At 46.7% G+C, this 20,898-nt stretch overlaps 1 protein-coding gene across 1 annotated transcript in view; it reads left to right on the top strand.

Annotated features, from left to right (window-relative positions):
• The first annotated feature begins 11,093 nt into the window (after positions 1 to 11,093).
• PLEKHA6 (pleckstrin homology domain containing A6) overlaps positions 11,094 to 20,898 on the top strand; it is a 157,397-nt gene continuing 147,592 nt past the window's right edge. The window contains exons 1-2 of the mRNA XM_054522426.2: positions 11,094 to 11,663; positions 17,933 to 18,009. Coding sequence (XP_054378401.1) covers positions 11,581 to 11,663; positions 17,933 to 18,009 — 160 coding nt within the window. The 5' untranslated portion in view covers positions 11,094 to 11,580. The remainder of the gene's footprint in view (positions 11,664 to 17,932; positions 18,010 to 20,898) is intronic.

Here is a 20,898-nt window from a genome sequence, read left to right on the forward strand (position 1 = left end):
CCACTGCACTCCAGCCTGGGCAACAGTCAGACTCTGTCTCCAAAAAAAAAAAAAAAAGAAGCAGCCACTCCTTCAAGGAATGATAGAGGCTAAAGCCAGGTGCATATGGAGCTGAAGACTAAAGGGCCCTTCCTGGATCTTTTGGACTCCTGGGACCTCCTTATGACTGTAGAGGTTGTGGGGAGAGGCCCAATAATGACTGAGATTGAATCTGCTGCCACCCCAGTGGAATGAGGACCCACAGCAGATCACATTTTCTTTAGTTTTAATTCAATTTAATTTAATTATTTTTTTAGAGACAAGGTCTCACTCTGTCACCCCGGCCGGAGTGCAGTGTCATGACCATAACTCACTACAACCTCCAAATCCTGGGCTCAAGTGATCTTCCAGCCTCAGCCTCCCAAGTAGCTGGGACTACAGTTGTGCACCACCATGCCCAGCTAATTTTAAAAATTCTTTTGTAAAAATGAGGTTTTACTTTGTTGCCCAGGCTGGTCTCAAACTCCTGGCTTCAAGTGATCCAGCCCCCTTGGCCTCCCAAAATGCTGGGATTACAGGTGTGAGCCGCTATAGCCAGCAACATTTTATTTAAGAAAATAAAAGACTATGCCACTTCTTACTCCCCATCATATTCAAACTGTTATGCATATTTTGTTTAAAAGGTTGATTTATGCATTTGTTTCCCAGTAGACCATAAAGTCCAAAAGAACCGTATCTTAGGTTATAAAGGTGGGCCCAGTGCCTAGCATACAGCTTGGTTTTCTCATGAATTTATTCATTCAATGTCTTTTATGAGTACAGTGAGAGGTCCTGTACTATGTGCTGAATATCCATTTACTCATCAAATATTTATTGAGCACTTACTGTGTGCCAGGGTCTGGGCCAAGTGCTGGGAACACAGATTTGAATAAGACTGGCAAGGCCTCTGCTCTCAAGGAGCTTACACTTTAAGTGGGGGAGTCAGAAAACAAAAATAAGATAACAAGAAGCCTTCAGGTAGTGATATATGCTGTAAAGACAATAGAAGAGAGTGATGTGATAGGGAGAGACTTGCAGGGTATCTTTGGATACAGTAGTTGAGGAAGGTATCACTGAGGAGGTGACCTTGATCTCAGGCCTGAGTGGTAGGGAGGAGTGGGTCATGAGGTGATCACGGGGGAGGCTGGGAAGAAAGATGGCTTCGGTAAGCAGTAATAAATAAGGGGGAGAGAACTATGAGATGACGGTGGCTGGACCAACAGGGGCCAGATCATGGGGAGACTACAGGAAAAAAATTTGGATTTATTCTCTGTGTAATTGAAGGGCTTTAGCTGGTGAGAGTGTGGGGCACTACAATCATATTTTCTCTTTGCTATTGATCCTCTGGCTATTGGGTAAAAAAATAAAAAACGTAGCAGGCCAAGTGACGAGTAAAGGAGGCCAGATGAAGAGGTTGTTTGGATGGTCTACGTAGGACATAATGGAGGCTTGGACCAGGGGGCAGTGGAAGTGGAAAGGGGGAAGATTTGGGGTATATCTAGAAGGAGGTCAAATTGACTGGATGTGGAATGTGAGGAAAGAAATCTAGAGTGGCTCCTAAATAGAATGACAAACCAACCCAGATTTCCTGAGACTGAGGGGTTTCCTGGGACATGGGATTTTCAGGGCTAAAACCAGGACAAGTCCCAGACAAACCAGGATAATTGGTCACATTACTTTTAGGTTTTTGGGCCAAATAATGGGGTGAGTAGCTGGTGCTATATATAGAGATAGAGACAACTCAGGGAGAACAGATTTCTAGAACAGAATTCTATTTTGGCCAAGTTAAGTTTGAGATGCTGATTAAACATTCACACAGAGATGCAGTAGGCAAATGTATATACACATCTGAAGCCCAAGGAGGAGATTAGATTCAGATAGAAATCTGGGGGCCAGCAATATATAGATGGCATTGAAAACAATGGGGGAGATTACCTAGGAAGAGCATGTAAATAAAGTACAGAAAAGGGCCCAGGGTGGAGTTTGGATATGAAAATGTTGAAGCTAAACAGAGGAGGAGCAATCATCCAAGGTATTAAGAAGGAACAGTCAGTGAAGTAGGAGGTAACCCAAGAGAACATGGTGTCATGGAAGCGTAGAGAAAAACGAACTCCACGAAGGACAGAGTGGTCAACTATGTCTAATGCTGCTGAATAAAATGGAGAAAGAAAAGTAGATTAAAACACAGTCCCTGCTCCCAAGGAGTTTCAGTGTAGTGGGGTGATGGGAAAGTCAATTCCTACACAGTGATGAGTGCTGTAGCAGTGAGAAGCACAGGCTGCCAGGCAAGTACAGTGGGCTCCTTCCTGGGCTGCATTTGGAAGGAGAATTGGAAAACAGGACATGGATGGTGAAGAGTTATTCAGATCGAGGAAGCCACAGGCACAAAGGCACACTCAAGGAACTGCAGGGTTTCAGGATGGCTGGGGCACAGAGTAGTGAAACAAAAGGAGGCATGAAGTGCAGGAAGCGGGGACAGCCAGGGCTATCACATGCGACAGAGAGGTCACCTAGGATGGGAACTGAAAAGTGTTGGATTTAGCAGCTTGGACATAAGTGTCTGTCTTTGCCAGAATAGTTTCTGCCATTTCAAAGAGTTATGGGGACATAAGCCAGATTATGAGTAACTGGGAAGCAAGGAGTAAGACACCCCAAGTGTGCAGATCACTCATTTAAGAAACTTGAAGTGGAAGGAAGGAGAGTGGTAATGTGGCATCTGAGAGTGGGGTTGGGTTTTGTGTTTTTTTTTTTTTTTTCCTGTATGGTAGAAATCTTGAGCTTAGTTATAGGCTTGAGGGAAAGAACTAGAAGTGAGGGAAAGCTTGAAAATATAGAGGAGAGGAGATAATTGATGGAGTAAGAATTCTGAGAAGCTGGTGAGGGATGGGCACGTGTAGGGTTGGGAACATGTAAAGCTTAGCTTTGGATAGGAGGAAAGAGACAGATGGGTAGAAATATAGATAAGATTGTTAACAGTGGGCTTAGGAAGACTGAAGGGAAGGTGTTCTTTTCTGATTGCCTTTATTTTCTCTCAGAATAATGATGAGGTCTGCTGCTGAGAGCAGCTGTAGACCCAGCAAGAGGTATATGGAAGGCTAGAGAGTGAATTTACAGGGGTATCAACTTAATTCCTCCAGCGGCTGGATGTGATATTTTTCTGGGCAGGAGCAGAAAAGTGGACGGATTAATCCAGAGTGGCATCTTGCAGTGTGGATACAGCTGAGGACAAGTGGACAAGGATATTAGCAAGGATGAAGTGACAGGCTATGAGTTTGGACGGAATAATGCAGGAAGTGGAATGAGGCTTTGGTTGATAGATTAGGAGGAAATGTACTGAAGGAAGAAGGCAAGGAGCAGGTATAAAGAGAAGAAAGGAATCGGTATGAGAAGGACCAAAACTGTTTTCAGGAAGCAGGACATTAGAGTTTAAGTTTTCCAGGTTGGAGTAAATCTGAGTGGTGAGAAAGTCCAAGGTGAGGCCTTGGGTATGAGTAGGTTATTGGAGTGGAGGTGAATAGCCCTGGAGTTGAGGGTATCAAGGTATTGTAAGGTTAGGACACTGGATAGATAGTTAATTCACATTAGTGCTGAAATCACCCAGAATGAGAGGGATATATGGGAGAGAGAAGAAGCTGCTGAACCGGGAGCCAATGTCCTTGATGAGTGGAGAGGACTGACCAGCAGGTTGGTGGGTGACAGAGACAAGAGAGGAAGAAGCTGATTGGCTGAAGGCAGAAACAGTTTTTACAGAGATGGAGGCATAATTGTGCCTTATAATTTTATTGAACTAAATTGAACCGAAGTGCTATGTTAGTCTCAGGAAATGCCAAAGTCTGCACCAGCTGCCATTTTCTAGAAAAACCCCAGGACACACATTAAAGTCAGCACTGAAAGAGCATTGCCTACCTAGAAAGAGCTGTCAAGTCAAGAAGAGACCCAGAGAAGAAATGTCAGCAGGTGGACTACAGACGGGGCCATTCCTCTGGGCTCCACCAGGCCCATATCTTGCCCCGACAATTTCAGTCCTCCCCTCCCCCTCTGAGGAACTGTCAGTGCCAGCTCTTTGCTCCGTGACACATCCTGGCAGGAAAAGTCAGCCAGCCATCTTGGGCTGGCATCATTCCCAGGAGAAGCCAGAGCAGAGGCTTTGAGAGATGGAGCTGAAGGAAGCACATTTCAGCACACTTTTCTATGGAAAAGCAAGGGCTCATTAGCTAAAACGATCATCTTCCCAGGCCTGTTCTCAGACCAACTTAAAAATCACCTGGGCTGTCTCTCCACCCTTTCACCCAGGAGTGCAAGTTGCTTCCTGCTCAGACAGAACCCACCCTAACCTCAGCCCTTCTGGAGCACAGGCACCACTCGCACATTGCTTCTGCTTGTGAGTGATGTGAATACACACAAGGCACACTTCCAGGACGCCGCTGTCGCTTGTCCTCCTGTTTCATGGGCACTTGTTCTCCAGTCTCCTTTGCAGATTCTTTCTTATTAACTTGACCTCTGACATTTGGATTGCCCCAGTTCTCAGCCCTTTATCTCTGTCTCCTCTCTCCCTACACTCATTTCCTTTGTGATCTCAACCAGCCTCAGGGCTATAATACCTTCTAATCACCGAAAAATACTAATGCATATCTCTACTCCTCAGTCTTCTATTAGATTGGTGCAAATGTAATTGCAGTTTTTGCTATTGTTTTTAATGGCAAAAACTGAAATGACATTTGCACCAATCTAATAGTCTTATACATCCACTCACCTTGTTGGCATCTCTGCTTGGCTATCTCATAGGCATCTCCAACTTAACATGCTCAAAATTGAACTTCTGATTCCCCCAACTCCCTGCCACACCTGCTCTACCTGCAGCCTACCCCCATCTCAGTCAATGGCAACTCTATCCTTCCAGCCACCCAGGCCAAATCCCTTGGAGTCATCCTGACTCCCCTTCCTCTAAGCCCAAATACAGTCTATCAGCAAATCCTGTCAGTTCTACCTTCAAAAGATACCCAGAATCTTACTCTTTCTCACTGCTTCTCCCCTCTGACATCCTGAACCAAGCCATCTTCATGTCTTGCTTGGATTATTACAATAGCCTCCTAACTAGAATCTGCTTTGACCCTATTTCAAACAGCAGCCAGAGTGATCCTCTAAATACATGAAGTCCTGAAGATCATGTCACTTCTGCACTCAAAACCAACCAACCATTTTCTGTCTCATTTAGAATAAAAGCAAAACTCCTTACACTGGCTTGAAATGACCTGGCCTCCCTCCGCCCTCCATTCTCATCTCCTCCTGTTCTCTCCTTCATTCACCCTGCTCCAGTCTTACTGGCTTCCTTGTCACTTCTCACTTCAAGGATGCTCCCGCCTGTAGGTCTTTGCACTTACTATTTCGTCTGCCTAGAACTTGCTTTCCCTGGTGTCCACACGATTTGCTGTCTCCTGTCCTTCAAGCCTTTGTGCAAATGTCATTCTTCTCACTGAGGTCCTTCCTCACTACCCTATGTAAAATATTCACAATATAAGACAGCAGCACCCTCTGTGCTCCTTCTGTTCCCTTTACTCTCTCCATTTCTTTCTAGACTTATCTTCTGAGACCACATGCTTATTAAATGTGAACTCCGTGAGACGAGGGACATTCTGTCCTTGCCCACAGAGGTATCAATAAATATCTGTGGAACCAATGCAATTCAATATACCTGGTTGTGGGGAAACCTCAGAATTCTGCCACCCTCTGGATGCTAGCACTAGAATGGCAGTTTTTACAATGAAACCCTTCTCTTTCAAGCCCTTACAGAGGTATGACTTTAATTAAGCAACTAGTCCGTCTGGGCCCCTGCATATTTACACAGCCATATCTCGAATGCCAGAAGAGATGGCTGTTGCCTTCCTTTCCTTTGCTTCCTAGTTCTTGGAAGAAAATCAACAGTGGCTAGTGACCTCGCCTGCAGGTCAGCATAACTATTAAACACCAGCCCTCAACGCAGATTGCTGTTGTGGTTATTCTTTTATAGAGCAAAGGAATCTGTTATAATCTTCTTGTAACTATGTGAGTCTCTTGGCCAAATATGTTTAAATGATGTAGCAAATGTCTCGATGTGAACTTTCTACTGATCAGGTTTTCAGGAGATTTGAGTTTTAGTTTTAACTCTACTGTGGAATTGCCACAACTCTGGGTACTTTCCTGAATTCTCTAGTATCTTCACTGGGAAAAATGTGTTTTTTTGGGGTAGATGATCACTAAGACCTTTCTTGATCTAAAATTGTGGTTTTCTCAGAACAGAAGAGCTCCTATTTGTGAGTCACTAGAAACACACATGATTATCTCTTTAGCTTTCCCATTACACACAAAAAGTCTTTTTTGTGTGTGACTTTTATATCGGTCAGGACTTTTTCATTTGTTAGGGGCAGAAACCCAGCTCAAACCAACTAGAAAGGAAGTAAGGGGTCTATTGGCACCTATAGCTGGAAATACAGGGGTAGAGCCTCTCTGGCAAGCTGGATCCCAGGGCTTCCAGGATATAAGGAGGACCCATTCTCTCTCCATCTTCTGGCTTTACTTCCTCCTGTGTTGGTTTCACTTTCAGGCAGCCCCCACATGACAACCCCAGCAACAGCGACACAACTCGTGCCACCTTCAAATACAAGAGGAAAAGGGCTTCTTCCCGAGAATTTTGGGATCTTTAAAAAACAGAGTCTCATTGGTCTCATCTGAGTCTTGTGTCCTTTCCTGAACCAGGGGAATGGAGAGTTGTCAGATCTCTGGCCAGATCTGTGTCACAGCCCAACCCTCAATGGAGCTTGAGAGTAAAGGTGGGGCCAGCCCACCCAGCCCACACAGGCTGAGCATGGCAGAGGGTAGATAGATGTCAAAAGGAAACCTGCAGCTATTAACAGAAGAAGGGAGAGTAGATGCTGGAAAGATAAAAATAATGGACATTTATTTCAGTCCTCATTGAGGGTTTTTTTTTTTTTTTTTGAGACAGAGTCTCACTCTGTCACCCAGGCTGGAGTGCAGTGGCGCAATCTTGGCTCACTGCAACCTCCACTTCCTGGATTCAAGCTATTCTCATGCCTCAGCCTCCCGAGTAGCTGGGATTACACGCGTGCACCACCAAATAATTTTTGTACTTTTAGTAGAGACAGGGTTTCACCATGTTAGTCAGGCTGGTCTTGAACTCCCGACCTCAAGTTATCCACCCGCCTCGGCCTCCCGAAGTGCTGGGATTACAGGCGTGAGCCACCACACCTGGCCCTCACTGAGTTGTGATTTTCTTGTAGGTACTATATTAATTTCTCATGGCTGCTGTAACAAATTACTACAAATTGGGTGGTTTAAAACAACAGAAATTTATACTCTCACAGTTCAGGATGAAATCAAGGTATTGGCAGGGCTGCACTCTCTCTGGAAGCTCTAGGGGAAAATGTACTCTTTGCCTCTTCTAGCTTTTGGTGATTGCCAACATTCCCTAACTTGTGGCCACATCACTCCAATCTCTGTTTTCTTGGTCACATGACTTCCACCTCTTCTGTTACATTTCTTTTGTGTTTCTTATGAGGACATTTGTCATTAGATTTAGTGCTCACCCCAGTAATCCAGGATGATTTTCTCATCTTAAGATTCTTAATTGTATCTGCAAAGACCTTTTTCCAAATAAGGGAACATTAATAGATTCCAGGGATTTGACGCAGATAGCTTTTGAGGAGATGTTTTTCAGCCTACCACAGATATCAAACCAGGAATAGTAATGTTGAAGTGATTAAGACATCAGAATGTAATGGAGAATCAGAATAATTTATAAATATTACTGATATATTTTTTCCAAATGCTTGGTTGCCTTTTAAAGAGATAAAAGAGGCCAGACGCACTTGCTCACTCCTGTAATCCCAGCATTTTGGGAGGCTGAGGTGGGATGATCGCTTGAGTCCAGGAGTTCAAGGTCACAGTGAGCTCTGATTGTGCCACTGCACCACCTTAGCCTGGGTGACAAAATGAGATCCTGTTTTTAAGCAAATAAATAAATAAATAAAAATTTTTAAAGGGATACAAAAATTTGCTGTGGGGGGAAATGCAATCAGACAGCTAAATTTCTGACTTAGTTGCCAGCCATATATGATTTTCATTTTAATATGTCAACCCTCCTTCTCTCTTCTAGGTAATTGTTGAACCAATAGCTGCTTTTATTTGGGGTTTCTACTCTTTTTCTACATGTCTTTAACTGTTTTGCTAAAATGTCGTTACCAGCAGTATCAATACTAATCATAATTGATAAACAAGAACTAGCATGTAAAAAGTCACTAGCGAGATTAGACTACAGTTAGGAAAATATTTTCGAACCTGATTTCTTATTTCAAATGAGTAATAAACATTTAAAAATCTGAGCCACTGGCCTTTTCTCATCTAGGTAAATGTCCCCAGGAACCCCAGGCTAGATTAGACATTAAACAAGACAAAAATCTTGTGGAAAAAGAGATCAACAGGCGCTCAAAGAAGACAGTGGTGTAATACATGTTTTCAAATATATGTCATCTTGTCCTGTTTCCGCCCACGTTCAGCACAAGCAGCTGCCCTTACTGGTTGCTCAGGTTGGACTGGGAGTGCACTGATTGCTGGTATTTTCCCTTGAGGCATCTTGGCAGCAACTCTGGCAGTTTATATTCTTGGCCATCACAGGGGCTAGGCAGGTGGCTCTGTGCTTTGTCAGTGGCGTGAGTCCTACAGGTGTTTCATATGGCTGGTGACAGGGGACTGCAGCCTGGCAGAGTCTGCTACCTTGATCTGCCAACTTTCTCCAATTCAGAAACGAAGGGGCACCTAGATCTTCATCTGTGCTTCCCAGGTGCAGCTCTGCTTCGTTGTCAAATGAAGCTTTCTCTACTAGAAATTTGTAGGATCTGAGAAGAGAGAAAGAATTTGGACATCATGGGTTTCTGCATGTCTTCTGCTTCTGGAGAATGGACTTAACTTAGATCTGGCAGCCAGGATGTTGGCAGAGTCAATTTCCAGTGTTGGAGTGCAAATGATGTAATGAAAACAGCTCTGGCCTGAGACATTGGTGGGCAGATCCTTTTCAGCCACCACCTTTCTCAGTGACCTTGACCAGCCCCTTTCCCTTCTCTGTTCCTCGCTTGCCATATTCAAAACAAGAGGATTGGATTAAATGTTCTCCGAGGCATCTCCTAGCTTTACCATCTATCAGATGTATACACTTTAAACCCTCCAGGTTGAGAATTTGGGATCTATAAGAAGGATCACAGGCTGTTTCTTTTCCCAGAAAGATCTCCCCACACACACCCTGATGTTGCTGATGGTTATATTGAGAGTGCCTCTAAATAAAGTCCAAAAGTACAGGATTGTGGTTAGAGTTAAGAGTAGTTCCCAGTTATGACCATATCAAGAATTCATCAAATGTTAATTGGTCCGGGCACAGTGGCTCATGCCTGTAATCCCAGCACTTTGGGAAGCTGAGGCGGGTGGATCAGATCACTTTAGGTCAGGAATTTGAGACCAGTCTGGCCAACATGGTGAAACCCCATCTCTACTGAAAATACAAAAAAATTAGCCAGGCATGGTAGTGAGTGCCTGTAGCCCCAGCTACTCAGGAGGCTGAGGTGAGAGAATCACTTGAACCCGGGAGGTGGAGGTTGCAGTGAGCCAAGATCGTGCCACTGCACTCCAGCCTGGGCGATAGAGCGAGACTCCGTCTCAAAAGAAAAAAAAAAATTGTTAATTGGTGCCGCAGGCAGCTGCCAGGGCTGTAAAGATGGATAAGATGGAGTTCCTGCCCCAAGAAGCACACAGTCCAATGGAGGAGACAGATGACTAAATCAAGGATTGCATTACAGTGTGATAAGTGCTACTATAGGGTTATTCATCAGGTGCCACGACACATGGAGGATGGACATATAAATCTCTCTGGGGTAGTGTCAGGAATGGCTTCCTGGAGGAGGTGGCACATGGGTAGACACTGAAAGGATGAGTAGGAATTACCTATGTGGAATGGGGATCAAGTCTCCTGGAATGCTCACAAAACGTATGTCTGCCCAACAGATAATTGCCAACTGTCATGGAACACATTGCTCCCTTTAAACACAGGTGTCTCTCTCGTTGTCTAATTATTCTCTTGGGCCTGGCACATGGATTGGAACTGTATGTACCTAACTGGAGCCCCAGTGGCAGATCCGGAGTAAGCTGGGAAAGCCAAATGGACTTCAGCATTTTTTCTTTTTTGAGACAGGGTCTCGCTCTGTTGCCCAGGCTGGAGTGCACTGGCAGGATCATAGCTCACTGCAGCCACGAACTCCCAGGCTCAAAGTGATCCTCCTGACAGTGTTCTGAGTTGCTGGGACTACAAGCTCGTGCCACCAGATCCAGCTAATTAATTATTATTATTATTTGTAGTGACAGGGTCTTGCTGTGTTCCCTAAGCTGGCTGACTTTGATATAGACCCTGAGATAGCAGAACTGTGGGCTCCAGCAATACTGTTTTTGGTATGCCAGTATGAAATGCTTGCAGTCTGCATTCTGTACACATAACACATTCCCTTCTCTCTCCATTTTTCTTCCTTTTTCCTTTTCCATTTCTGGTGCAAGTTAGGGGGAATGGAATGGAGGGACATAAACGCTGTTGGTTTCTGAGTATTTCTAAGGTCTCCCTGTGATTCTACTTAGTCATGGCAGACTTCTTGGAGGAGGTGCTGGGAAAGAAAGGTAAGGACTAGCTCGACTAATCAGGCTGGCATCTGAGCTAGGAGAGGCTCCCCGGGCCCCTCGCTGCTCACAGCCCCGCCACGCTTCCGTGCCTTTGACCTTTGTTCCTCTCCTAACCTCCCACCAAGTAGTACCAGGTTTAATCACTTCCCCTTTTCCGTTCAGTGGCTGGACATGTCCATCAGGTTCCTGATTCAAAGCACTTTTAGTCAAACTGGTTCTCTGCGCGGTGCGCCTGGATTGGGGGACTTGGGGCTGCCGGCGAGTTCTCGGGGCTGTGAATTACCTTCCGAGGCGGCGGCGCGGCTCCGCCCCCGGACCCGCCGGTGGTTCAAGTGCAAGATCGGAGCTGGGAGCGGAGAGGCAACACCCCTGCTCGCACTGCAACCTGCTCCCTTCGGGGAGGGATCCTCCCCGCTCCAGCTTCTGCTCGCCGGGCTCCGCCAGGCTGGAGGGCAGCAGAGCCAGGAGGAACGGAGACCCAGCGCTGCCCATTAGCAGTCCCGGCAGGAGAGGCATCATAATCACTCACCGCGCTAATTGCCCGTCATTAAAGTTCAGGAAACGGTCCGAAGAGGAGCTCCCGAGTCGACGAGGAGGCAGGTGGTGTCTGGGGCTCCTGGCCGGCCAGGGTTAAGCGCTTGCCTGCTCCCTGCCGCCCGGCTTGAGGCCAGCGCGTCTTTAGTGGGAGGCCAGCCACTGCCAGGGACCCGGGAGCGACGCCGCCAGCCCGGCCGGACCCCCTCCCCCACCACGGCCTCTAGAAGGGGGCAGCAAGTGGGGGTTCCCGGGTACTAAGCTCCCTGCCCAGCCGGCGCCTGGGGGGCAGAGAGCGAGAGGGGCTGCAGGGACACCGAGATGGCCGATGAGATTGACTGGCTGGACCTGCCCGGCCGGTGGGCCTACGGAGTTGACGGCGGTGGGAGAATCTTCTTCATCAAGTATGTTGGTCTCGCTCTTCATTTTATTTCAATTTTTTCCTTTAAGTTGCCCAACTTGAAAAGTGGCGGGGCTGGGGGCAGGCCGGAGAAGGTGGGTGAAGCAGTGGCTACAACGGCGGGCATGACTAATAAGTTTATCACCATGCCTGTTTGAATGTGTCTCCCGCCTTTTCCTCAATGGGTCAAAGTCCAGCAAAGGCTTGGCATTCCCTCAGCTTGGAAAGGCAGGGCAAGGCAGGGGAGTGCTGCCCTTTCTCCCTCTCCCTGGTCACAGGCGAGGCCTCCAGGAGGATGACTAGACCAATGCCCAGCCTGGAGTTTTTTCAGCTCCTTCCCTGAAAGGGCCAGAGGTAGGTCTTTATTTCCCCTGAGACTTTCCTATGGGAAGACTTGGGCTAAGTGATAACATACCAGGAGATCCTGCCTCTACCACTCAGTTCCTGGCAACCCTCGACCCAGACTCAGCGTGCCCAGGACAGCAGTTCTCCTCTCCTGTCCTGCTTCTTTATGGGGCTGTGGTCAAGAGGGAGGGGGACGATGCCCACTGTGTGTTTAGCATTCTTGAGAGAGAGAGCGCCTTTGCTACTCTCAGTAATATATTAGCACTGTTATATTAATTTCATAAACCAAAATGGCTCTGGCATAATCTCATTATAACAAAGTGGCCCTGCTGGCTGTCTTTTGGCTCACTTTTACTATAGTCATCTTTTGCCAGGATAGACATCTTCCAGAAATATAGCAAGTCTAGAAGCACAGCATCTTGGACTGTTACCCACACTTGACGAGCTTTTCCTTCCTCAAGATAACCACTTAAAAACATCAGAGCTACAAGGAATCTTAGAAGCAACCCCTGCATTTGTCAAACGGGGAACTGAGGTCCAGAGATATTGAAGTACCGGTCTAAGAGAAAACCACTTGTTAATCAGAGCTGGGACTCAGCCCAGCATCTGCTGACTTAGTGCACTGCTTCCCCGGGTACCAAACTGCCTTTGCAGGGGCTCAGGCAGGCAGTGGTTTCTCTTTGGTGTTTCTAAGTTTCCACATTTGCTTTAGGCCTTTCTTCTGTAATTATCACCACCATGATCATAATTGATGTTGTAATTATATTATCTTAGAAATTAACTCCATTAAAGTTCTTGACCCTAAGTCAGATTCTTAAATAACAGAACTTCTGCAATATTAAAACTGCAGTGGCTAGAGACATTAGAGTTTATAAGAATCACCCAAGGAACTTATTAAGAGGGTGGACTCCTGAGCCCTACCTCAGGAGATTCCTATTCAGAGGATCTGGGGTAGGGTCTTAGAATGTGAATTTCCACGAGCCCCTCAGGTATACCGTTGAAGTGGTTCATTCTCTTCTTTCTTCCGGATCTCTTACTTGCCATCCAGATTCTTTTCCTCTTTCATTCTACAAACATTTATTGGGCATCTACTCTTTGCTGCAGTGCTAGGCATTGGAGATAAAAATAATAAGATATAGGTTTTTACTTTAAGGTAACAGGGAGAAAACATAAATCAATACTTCAGAAATAATATGGTACATTCTTGAGGCATATGCATGATGCTATGAGAAGGAAAGAACTAATGTTCTCCAGGGAGTTCAGTGAGGGCTTCCCAGAGGAGGAAGCATTTGAGCTGATTCTGGAGGGGAGACAAGAGTGAAAGAAGCCTTGGAAGTAGAGGCTTGGGGAAATAAAGGCACCAGTGGGGGCTGAGGAACAGGTAACCTAGAGCACTCGGAAAGGTTCAGTGGAGATGGAGTGGAGCTGCTGGAATACTGTAGAGGACCAGGAGGAAAAGTAGGAAGAGGCAGCTTGAGAGAGCCCTTATGTGCTAAGCTAAGGGGTCTGGACTCCATCCTATAGGTGATGGGAAACCAAAGGAGGTTTCAAACTGGGACTTGACATCATCAGATCTGCGTTTAGAGCCTTGTCTCTGGCAGCTTCCTGAGCAATGATTTGAGGCTGAGCGAGAGGCAGGAGGAGAAACTTAAGGTATGGAAAGCAGTTAGGAAACAATTGCAAAAGTCCAGGAGACAGCTGATGGGGCCTGAATTAAAATGGTGAGAATAGAAGTGAAGGGGAGGGAGAGATGGGAGAAATCTTCAGGAACCAAATCAGGAATATTCATCTAATGCTTGAATTCTGGGGAGGGGAGACAAAGGGAGGAATCAAAGGTGAGGCTTAGAATTTCCAGCTTGAGTTTGGCAGAGGTCAGGAGTATGGCAAGGGGAGTGCATATTAGGGGGAATACAGGGTTAGTGGGGAAACACTGCAGTTGAGGTCCCCGGGGGACATTCAGGAGATGCTGTGTAACAGACAACTGGATATACAGGATACAGTTTGAAGAGAGATGCCTGGGCTGGAAAAGGGTCATCATGGTAGAACGACCCAGAAGAGTGTGAGAGAAAAGACAGGAGTATACCCCAGGCAGCACCAGTGTTAAGGAAGGGATAGAGGGACAGAGGCCAGGTTGGAGAGTAAGACCGAGAGGTTGCAGAGGTGGGAAGCACCAGGAGCAGGATAGAATGCCACCCCAGAAGGCAAGGAAGAGGGATGTTAAGAAGAAAAAAGGAAGGAATTCAACAGTATTGGATGCAGCAGAAAAGCCAAATGGGCCAAAGGCTAAAAAATGCCTAGTGGATTTAGGAGGGGGGAGGCCTTTAATGACGTCTAGGAAAGTGGTTTCAGGAGAGAGCTGGGAACAGAAACCAGGTTGCAGTGGATTGGTGAATGAAAGGCCAGAAAGTGGGGAAAGCTAGGAGGGACTACTGTTGAATGTTTGGTCAGGAATGAGGAGTGTGAGACATGAAGCTGCCAGGGGACAAGGCATTGAGTGGGAGGCAGAGTGTTTAGACTATAGAAGACACAGACAGAGGAGGAGGATAAAGGGATGGACCCTATAAAGAGAGAGGAGGTGAAGATGCAAGGCTGGGATGCTCAATAGAAGGAGGTTCTATAAAAGATGGAAGAGGAGGGGGATGATAACCCAGGCAGAGAGATTAGCCTTAAAGGGGAGAGAGGGCTACCTCTTCTCCAGAGGAAGACAAGTATTAAAGGATGGGTGAGAATCTGGGTAAGTTTTGGTGGTGAGGTGATTGGGCATACTGGGAAAGCTCCCACCTAATTTTTCTATTTTTTCTTTGATTAAGATATAAGATCCTCTGTGCCGGAGAGGGGCTGGGTAGCAGAGGCAGCCCTGGGACCTGAGGTTAGCTGGAAAGGCTTGGAGCACTCTGCAGATGGCAACTGACTGGGGACCTTGAAGAAGATTCTAGGTGGCACTCAGGGCTCAGCTAAGCTGGGAGACTGGATTTGCAGTGACCCCAGTTCTCCAAGGCCCAGTTCCCCCATCAGCCCGCTGCTGGAGTGGAGACAGCCTGTGACTGCATTGTCCCAGACAGTGGTGCTGACAAGGGGTGCGAGATGGTGCAAGGACAAGGGGAAGAGGAAGTTGAGGGTTGTGGTGGAATGTCAAGGGTGTGATAGGGTTGTCTGTGATATCCAGTGGGGTAGAGATAGACGGGAAGTCTGAGGGGGCGGACAGTGTGCAAGGAGGGGAGAGTCAGGGGCTGGAAAATCTCAGGAGAGATGTAATGGAGGTGAGGGCACTGGCTGACTTTCTCTCCAAACCCTTCCTTTTTATTGGCTTCCTCTTCCACTGCCTCCCAGGACCAAAGCCAAGACCAGAGACCCAGTATGTTAGAGTCTTCTTCAATGGTGCCCAAGCTCAGAGGTCACTAGAACAGTGACTTTGTTTTTTCTCTGCTTATCAGAGGGGTAGGTTAGCTGGGAGATCTCTTCCTGTAGCAGGTGTCCAACCTTAGAGAAAATTAGTGGAGTCAATAGAAAAAAAGCATATTTTCACACCAACACTAATACACAAATATTCATAGTAGCTTTATTTGTAATGGCCCAGAACTGAAAACAACCCGTAAGTTCAGCAACAGGTGAATGAATGAACACACTGTGGTGTTTCCTACAATGGAATACTATTGAGCAATTAAATGGAATCAAACGACCACACACCACAACATAGAAAAAAGCACGAAAGTCAGACAGCTGGGTGCTGTGGTTCACACTGTAATCCCAGTGCTTTGAGAGGCTGAGGCAGGAGGATCACTTGAGGTCAGGAGTTTGTAACCAACCTGGGCAACATAGTAAGACCTTGTCTCTGCAAAAAAATAGCCAAAGACCAGGTGCAGTGGCTCACACCTGTAATCCCAGCACTTTGGGAGGCCAAGGCACTTGAGGTCAGGAGTTTGAGATCAGCCTAGCCAACATGGTGAAACTCCGTCTCTACTGAAAATACACGAAAAATTAGCCAGGCATGGTGGTGCATGCCTGTAACTAGCTACTCAGGCGGCTGAGGTGGGAGGATTGCTTGAATCCAGGCAGAGGTTTCAGTGAGCCAAGATTGTGCCACTGCACACTCCAGCCTGGGTGATAGAGCAATATTCTATCTCAAAAAAAAAAAAAAGAAAAGAAAAAAAAGTAGCCAGACATGGTGGTGCATGCCTGTAGTCCTAGCACTCAGGGGGCTGAGGAGGGAGGATTGCTTGAGCCCAGAAGTTTGAGGCGACAAATGAGCTATGATTGTGCCACTGCACTCCAGCCTGGATGGCAGAGTGAGACTGTCAAAAAAAAAAAAAAATTCAGGCAAAGATGTATGATTGTATGATTGCATGATTGTATTGTATGATTGTATGATTCTATTTATGTAAAACTCTAGAAAATGCAACTAATCTATAGTAACAGAAAACAAATCAGTTGTTGTTGGGGAGAGGGGTGAGGATAGAAAGAGCTAGGGGTTGGGGGTGGGAAGGAGGAATTACAAAGGGTCACACAGAAAGTTTGGGAATTCATTATCTTGATTTTGGTGGCAGTTTCACAGGTGTATAGATAAGTCAAAACTATTAAATTGTAAATTTTTTAGGGAGTTTATTCGATATCTCACTTTAATAAAAGTTTAATGGAGTCTTTCTTAGTGGAGTTTATTCTACATCCATTATACCTTAAAGACATTGAGTAGAGTCTTGTCCTGGGCTCCAAGATGCCATCCTAAAGCCTGGGTGATCCACGTGATCTGAGAGTCCCTTCCTTCACATACCTGAAGTAGCCAAGACAGTCAGGTGCTTCTCGCTGGGTCACATCTGGCTCTGGAAAAGTCTGTGTCACTTCATCGGTGGGGATTGAGAAATGATGATGGCTTCATCTGCCATCGAATCTAGAGCCCAGAGGGTCTGTGTTGCTGGGGAGCCTGCCTTGCTGGGTGTGAGGTATCAGAAAGAGTTTTGTCTGGGACAGATCTAGGTCTGAATCCTGTCTTCATCACTTATTGGTTGTGACTTTGGCCAAATTTCTTAACTTCTCTGAACCTCAGATTGATAATCTGTAAAATTCCTAGTGTGAGGGAATGTCGTGAATGAAAAATACGTAGCATTGTTGACACATAAGGACTATGGGTTCATGCAGTCTCCTCCTTTTCTTATCCATTCGCAAAGCTGCCAGTTAAGGACCTTCCTTGTTTTTCCCACCAGACTTTAGCAATCATCTCTAACATTGCCTCTGCCGTGAAGCCTTCATGCTTCCCCTTCCTTAACCTCATGCCAGGTAGCACTCGTTTCTTTGTGATGGCATCACATTTTCTAAGCATAGTTACAATACGGATTATAGTGCCTATCATATTGTATTGCAGCTATCTCTTTTTTTTTTTTTTTTTTTTTTTGAGACGGAGTATTGCTCTGTCGCCCAGGCTGGAGTGCAGTGGCGTGATCTCGGCTCACTGCAAGCTCCACCTCCTGGCTTCACGCCATTCTCCTGCCTCAGCCTCCCCAGTAGCTGGGACTACAGGTGCCCGCCACCACACCTGGCTAATTTTTTTGTATTTTCAATAGAGACGGGGTTTCACAGTGTTAGCCAGGATGGTCTCGATCTCCTGACCTCGTGATCCACCCGCCTCGGCCTCCCAAAGTGCTGGGATTACAGGTGTGAGCCACCATGCCCGGCACAGCTATCTTTTTATGCATTTGTTTCCCAGCGGGTTGTAGATTCTTTGAGGCTAGGGATTCGATATTATTCATCTTGAAATCCTCAGAGTGTACTTAGTAAATAATACTCTGTGAATGTGAACGAATGAACAGCCTTGTGGATGCTCCCATCTCATGTGTCTGGGATTGAATAGTCGGTGTTAATGTGAATCTGGAGATGAGTGTCCAGCTCAGAAAAGCCTCTCTTGTAGCTGACACTTTCTTATTGATCTTTCTGCAGTGATGAGGAAAAGTCAACAAGCTGGGTGCACCCTGGAACAAAGTCACCCATCCAGAGTGGACACACCTCCTGCCCAGGTAAGGAACCTGTCTGTCCCTGCCTTTGCAATTGAGGAGGATGTAATAGCTTGAGGTGGCAGCAGGAATCCTGTGCCCCAACTTTGCTTCTGACTTTTTCCTTTCTCCATGGATGGACTCAGCTTAGCATTTGGACTGCCTGCCATCTGGGGGAGATTGCAGGCTGGTTGGAGCTCACTTCAGTGTCTCTCCAAGCTTCCACCTCCAAAATTAGTATCTGAGACAGACCTTTGAGGACAAAGATTTTTGCTCTTCTTTCATCCCTCTGCCCAGTCAGAAAATCCCCTGTCTCAAGGGCTCTTGAACTGGCAGAAGCCAGCCCCCAGGGCTGCGCTCTAGAACTTTTATGTCGTGATGGAAGGGTTCTCTATCTGCTCTGCCCAATACAATTGCCATGAGCCACATGTGGCAATGAACAACTGAAATGTAACAAGCATCACTGAGGGCCTGAATTTTTTTTTTTTTTTTTTTTTTTTTTTTTTTTTTTTTTTGAGACAGAGTCTTACTCTATTGCACAGGCTGGAGTGCAGTGGCACAATCTTGGCTCACTGCAACCTCTGCCTCCCGGGTTCAAGAGATTCTCTTGCCTCAGTCTCCCAAATAGCTGGGATTACAGGCGTGTCCTACCACACCCAGCTAATTTTTGTATTTTGAGTAGAGATGGGGTTTTGCCATGTTGGCCAGGCTGGTCTCAAACTCCTGACCTCAGGTGATCCACCCACCTCGACTTTCCAAAGTGCTGGGATTACAGGTGTGAGCCACTGTGCCCAGATGGATTTTTAATCCTAATTAATTCAAATGTGAATGGTCCCAGGTGGCTAGTGGGAGTGCCTGTTTCTCCCACTGAGGAGAAACATGAAAGGCGACAAGGCTGACATTCATTGCTGATTATGGAGAAAACATCACTGGTAGCCCTCAGGGCTAGTGGGAAAGGTGGCACACAAACAGGTCAGAAATGAAGAAACAACTAAAGAAAAAGACTTCCGTCTAAGTTGTTGAGGTAGAGACATCAAGAATCACAAGGCCTGGGTACTTTAAGTGAACAGCCATTCATCCTCCTCATGACGCCACCACAGGCCAGTAAGAGGGGGTGTGGGTCACAGTGCGGGGAGATCTCTCTCCTCCTCTCGCCTTCCAGCCCTTCCCCCTCTCACCTTCCAGTGCTTCACTGGACTGGACACCAGGCGCCTGGTTCCAAGGCCTCCGTCACTCGTGGGCACAGCTGGCACTGCTGGACACACAGGATGAAGCCTTTGACTTGTTCAGAGTCCTTTTCTTTTTAGCTTCTAAGCTGGGATCATTTCTGGAAGAGACTTCAGGGATCATGGAGTTCGACTCTTCATTTTATGGTAGAAAAATTGAAGAGCAGAGAGGAAGTACCTGGCTCAAGGCCATTTGACTAATAAGCAAAGTGGTGTCATGGTTAAAGGCATACATTTTGGAGGCAGAGAGATCTGAGCTCAATCTTGGCTCTATTTCTTTCAGTGTGCTCTTGCACTAGGGGGTTTAATTCTTCCTGGACTTAGCTTCTTCATCTTTATAATGGGGAGAGGATTATGAACCTCAAAAAAGTAGTAGCAGGCATTACATCAGAGAGGTGGCTCCCAAAATGGAGGTAGCTGCTGCTGTTATTGTCACCATCGTATTTCCAACTTGCAGTGAGGCCTCCTGACTCTAAGGCCAGGGCTGTTTTCTTCTACCAGGTTGATGGTGGTGTCACCTTCAGTGTTTCAGCTGTTTACAGGTTGAGTCCTTCCACCTCATTATCATCCTAGGTAGGAGTGGAAGATGAATACCAGCCTGTGAGCCAATGCTTTCATTTTTGGCTGCAGCCAACTGGTTGTCTAAGGCTGGGAAGGGGTTAAGATGCCCCTGGAGCTTGCCGGGAGGGCAGCTGCCTCAGCGGGCACTCCGCCTGGATAGGAATATAAGCACTCTTGGTGTTGCCCAGGCAGAGAGGGCAGTGTGGAGGGAAGTTGCTAGAAAAAGGCAGGGGACATAATCCATACTGGCCTCTTTCCCAGGCACATCACAGTGGCAGAATTATTTATGATTCCAACCCAATGGGGATCCCTCTACTTGGGGAGAATGCCAACCCACGCCCTCCTGAATGGCAACGTCCTCCCACAGACACAGAGGGGAACAAGTAGCATTTATAGAGCGGCACAGAGGAAAGAGTGTGGGCTTCAGAGGCAGCACAGCAGCACTCACATCCCGGCCCAGACACTTCCTGTGTGACCTTGAGCCAGTTGATGAACCTGTCTGGGCCTCTGTTTCCTCATCTGTTATCGGTGAAAATGTTTCGGAGGACACCTATTGTATAATGTTGCTATGCAGATTAAATGCACTAGCAGAGGTTAAGTGCAAAGCTTAGAGGAAGGAAGCACTCGCTAAGTGGTAGCTAGTGTGATAGGTGGGCCAAGTCCTGGCAGGAGCTGGGCTTGCTGGCTGCCCTGTTTTGCTGAAACAGCAGCATCACCGTCAGCAGCAACTGTGGAAATACAGACCCTTTATAAATACAGGTGAATAAAACGCATGATTAGAAACTGGACCTGCCACTCTGCAGAACCCAGGCACTGCTCCCCAGCAGCTGGTGCCTCAAAGCAGCTGCTAACATGGCAGGAGACAGTCAGACCAGCAGTGAATAGCTATGCTTCGTAACACTTCATACACAAGGCAGGCGTGTGGACTGACCAGAAAGGTGGCAGTCCTGTCCATCAAAAGAATCCCCACCTGTTTTCCAATATGTCAGCCAGGGAGCTCGCACTCCCAAAAGGAATGTTCTCAGCCAGCTCCCTGACTGTCCCCACCTCTGACAGTGGACTCTCTTGGGTCTCTCAAAAGTCTCCTCCTCCTCAGCCATGGGGTGAAGGAATCCTGTTTGCTGGG

The sequence above is a fragment of the Pongo abelii genome, chromosome 1 (genome assembly GCF_028885655.2).
Source record: "Pongo abelii isolate AG06213 chromosome 1, NHGRI_mPonAbe1-v2.0_pri, whole genome shotgun sequence".
NCBI lineage: Eukaryota > Metazoa > Chordata > Mammalia > Primates > Hominidae > Pongo > Pongo abelii.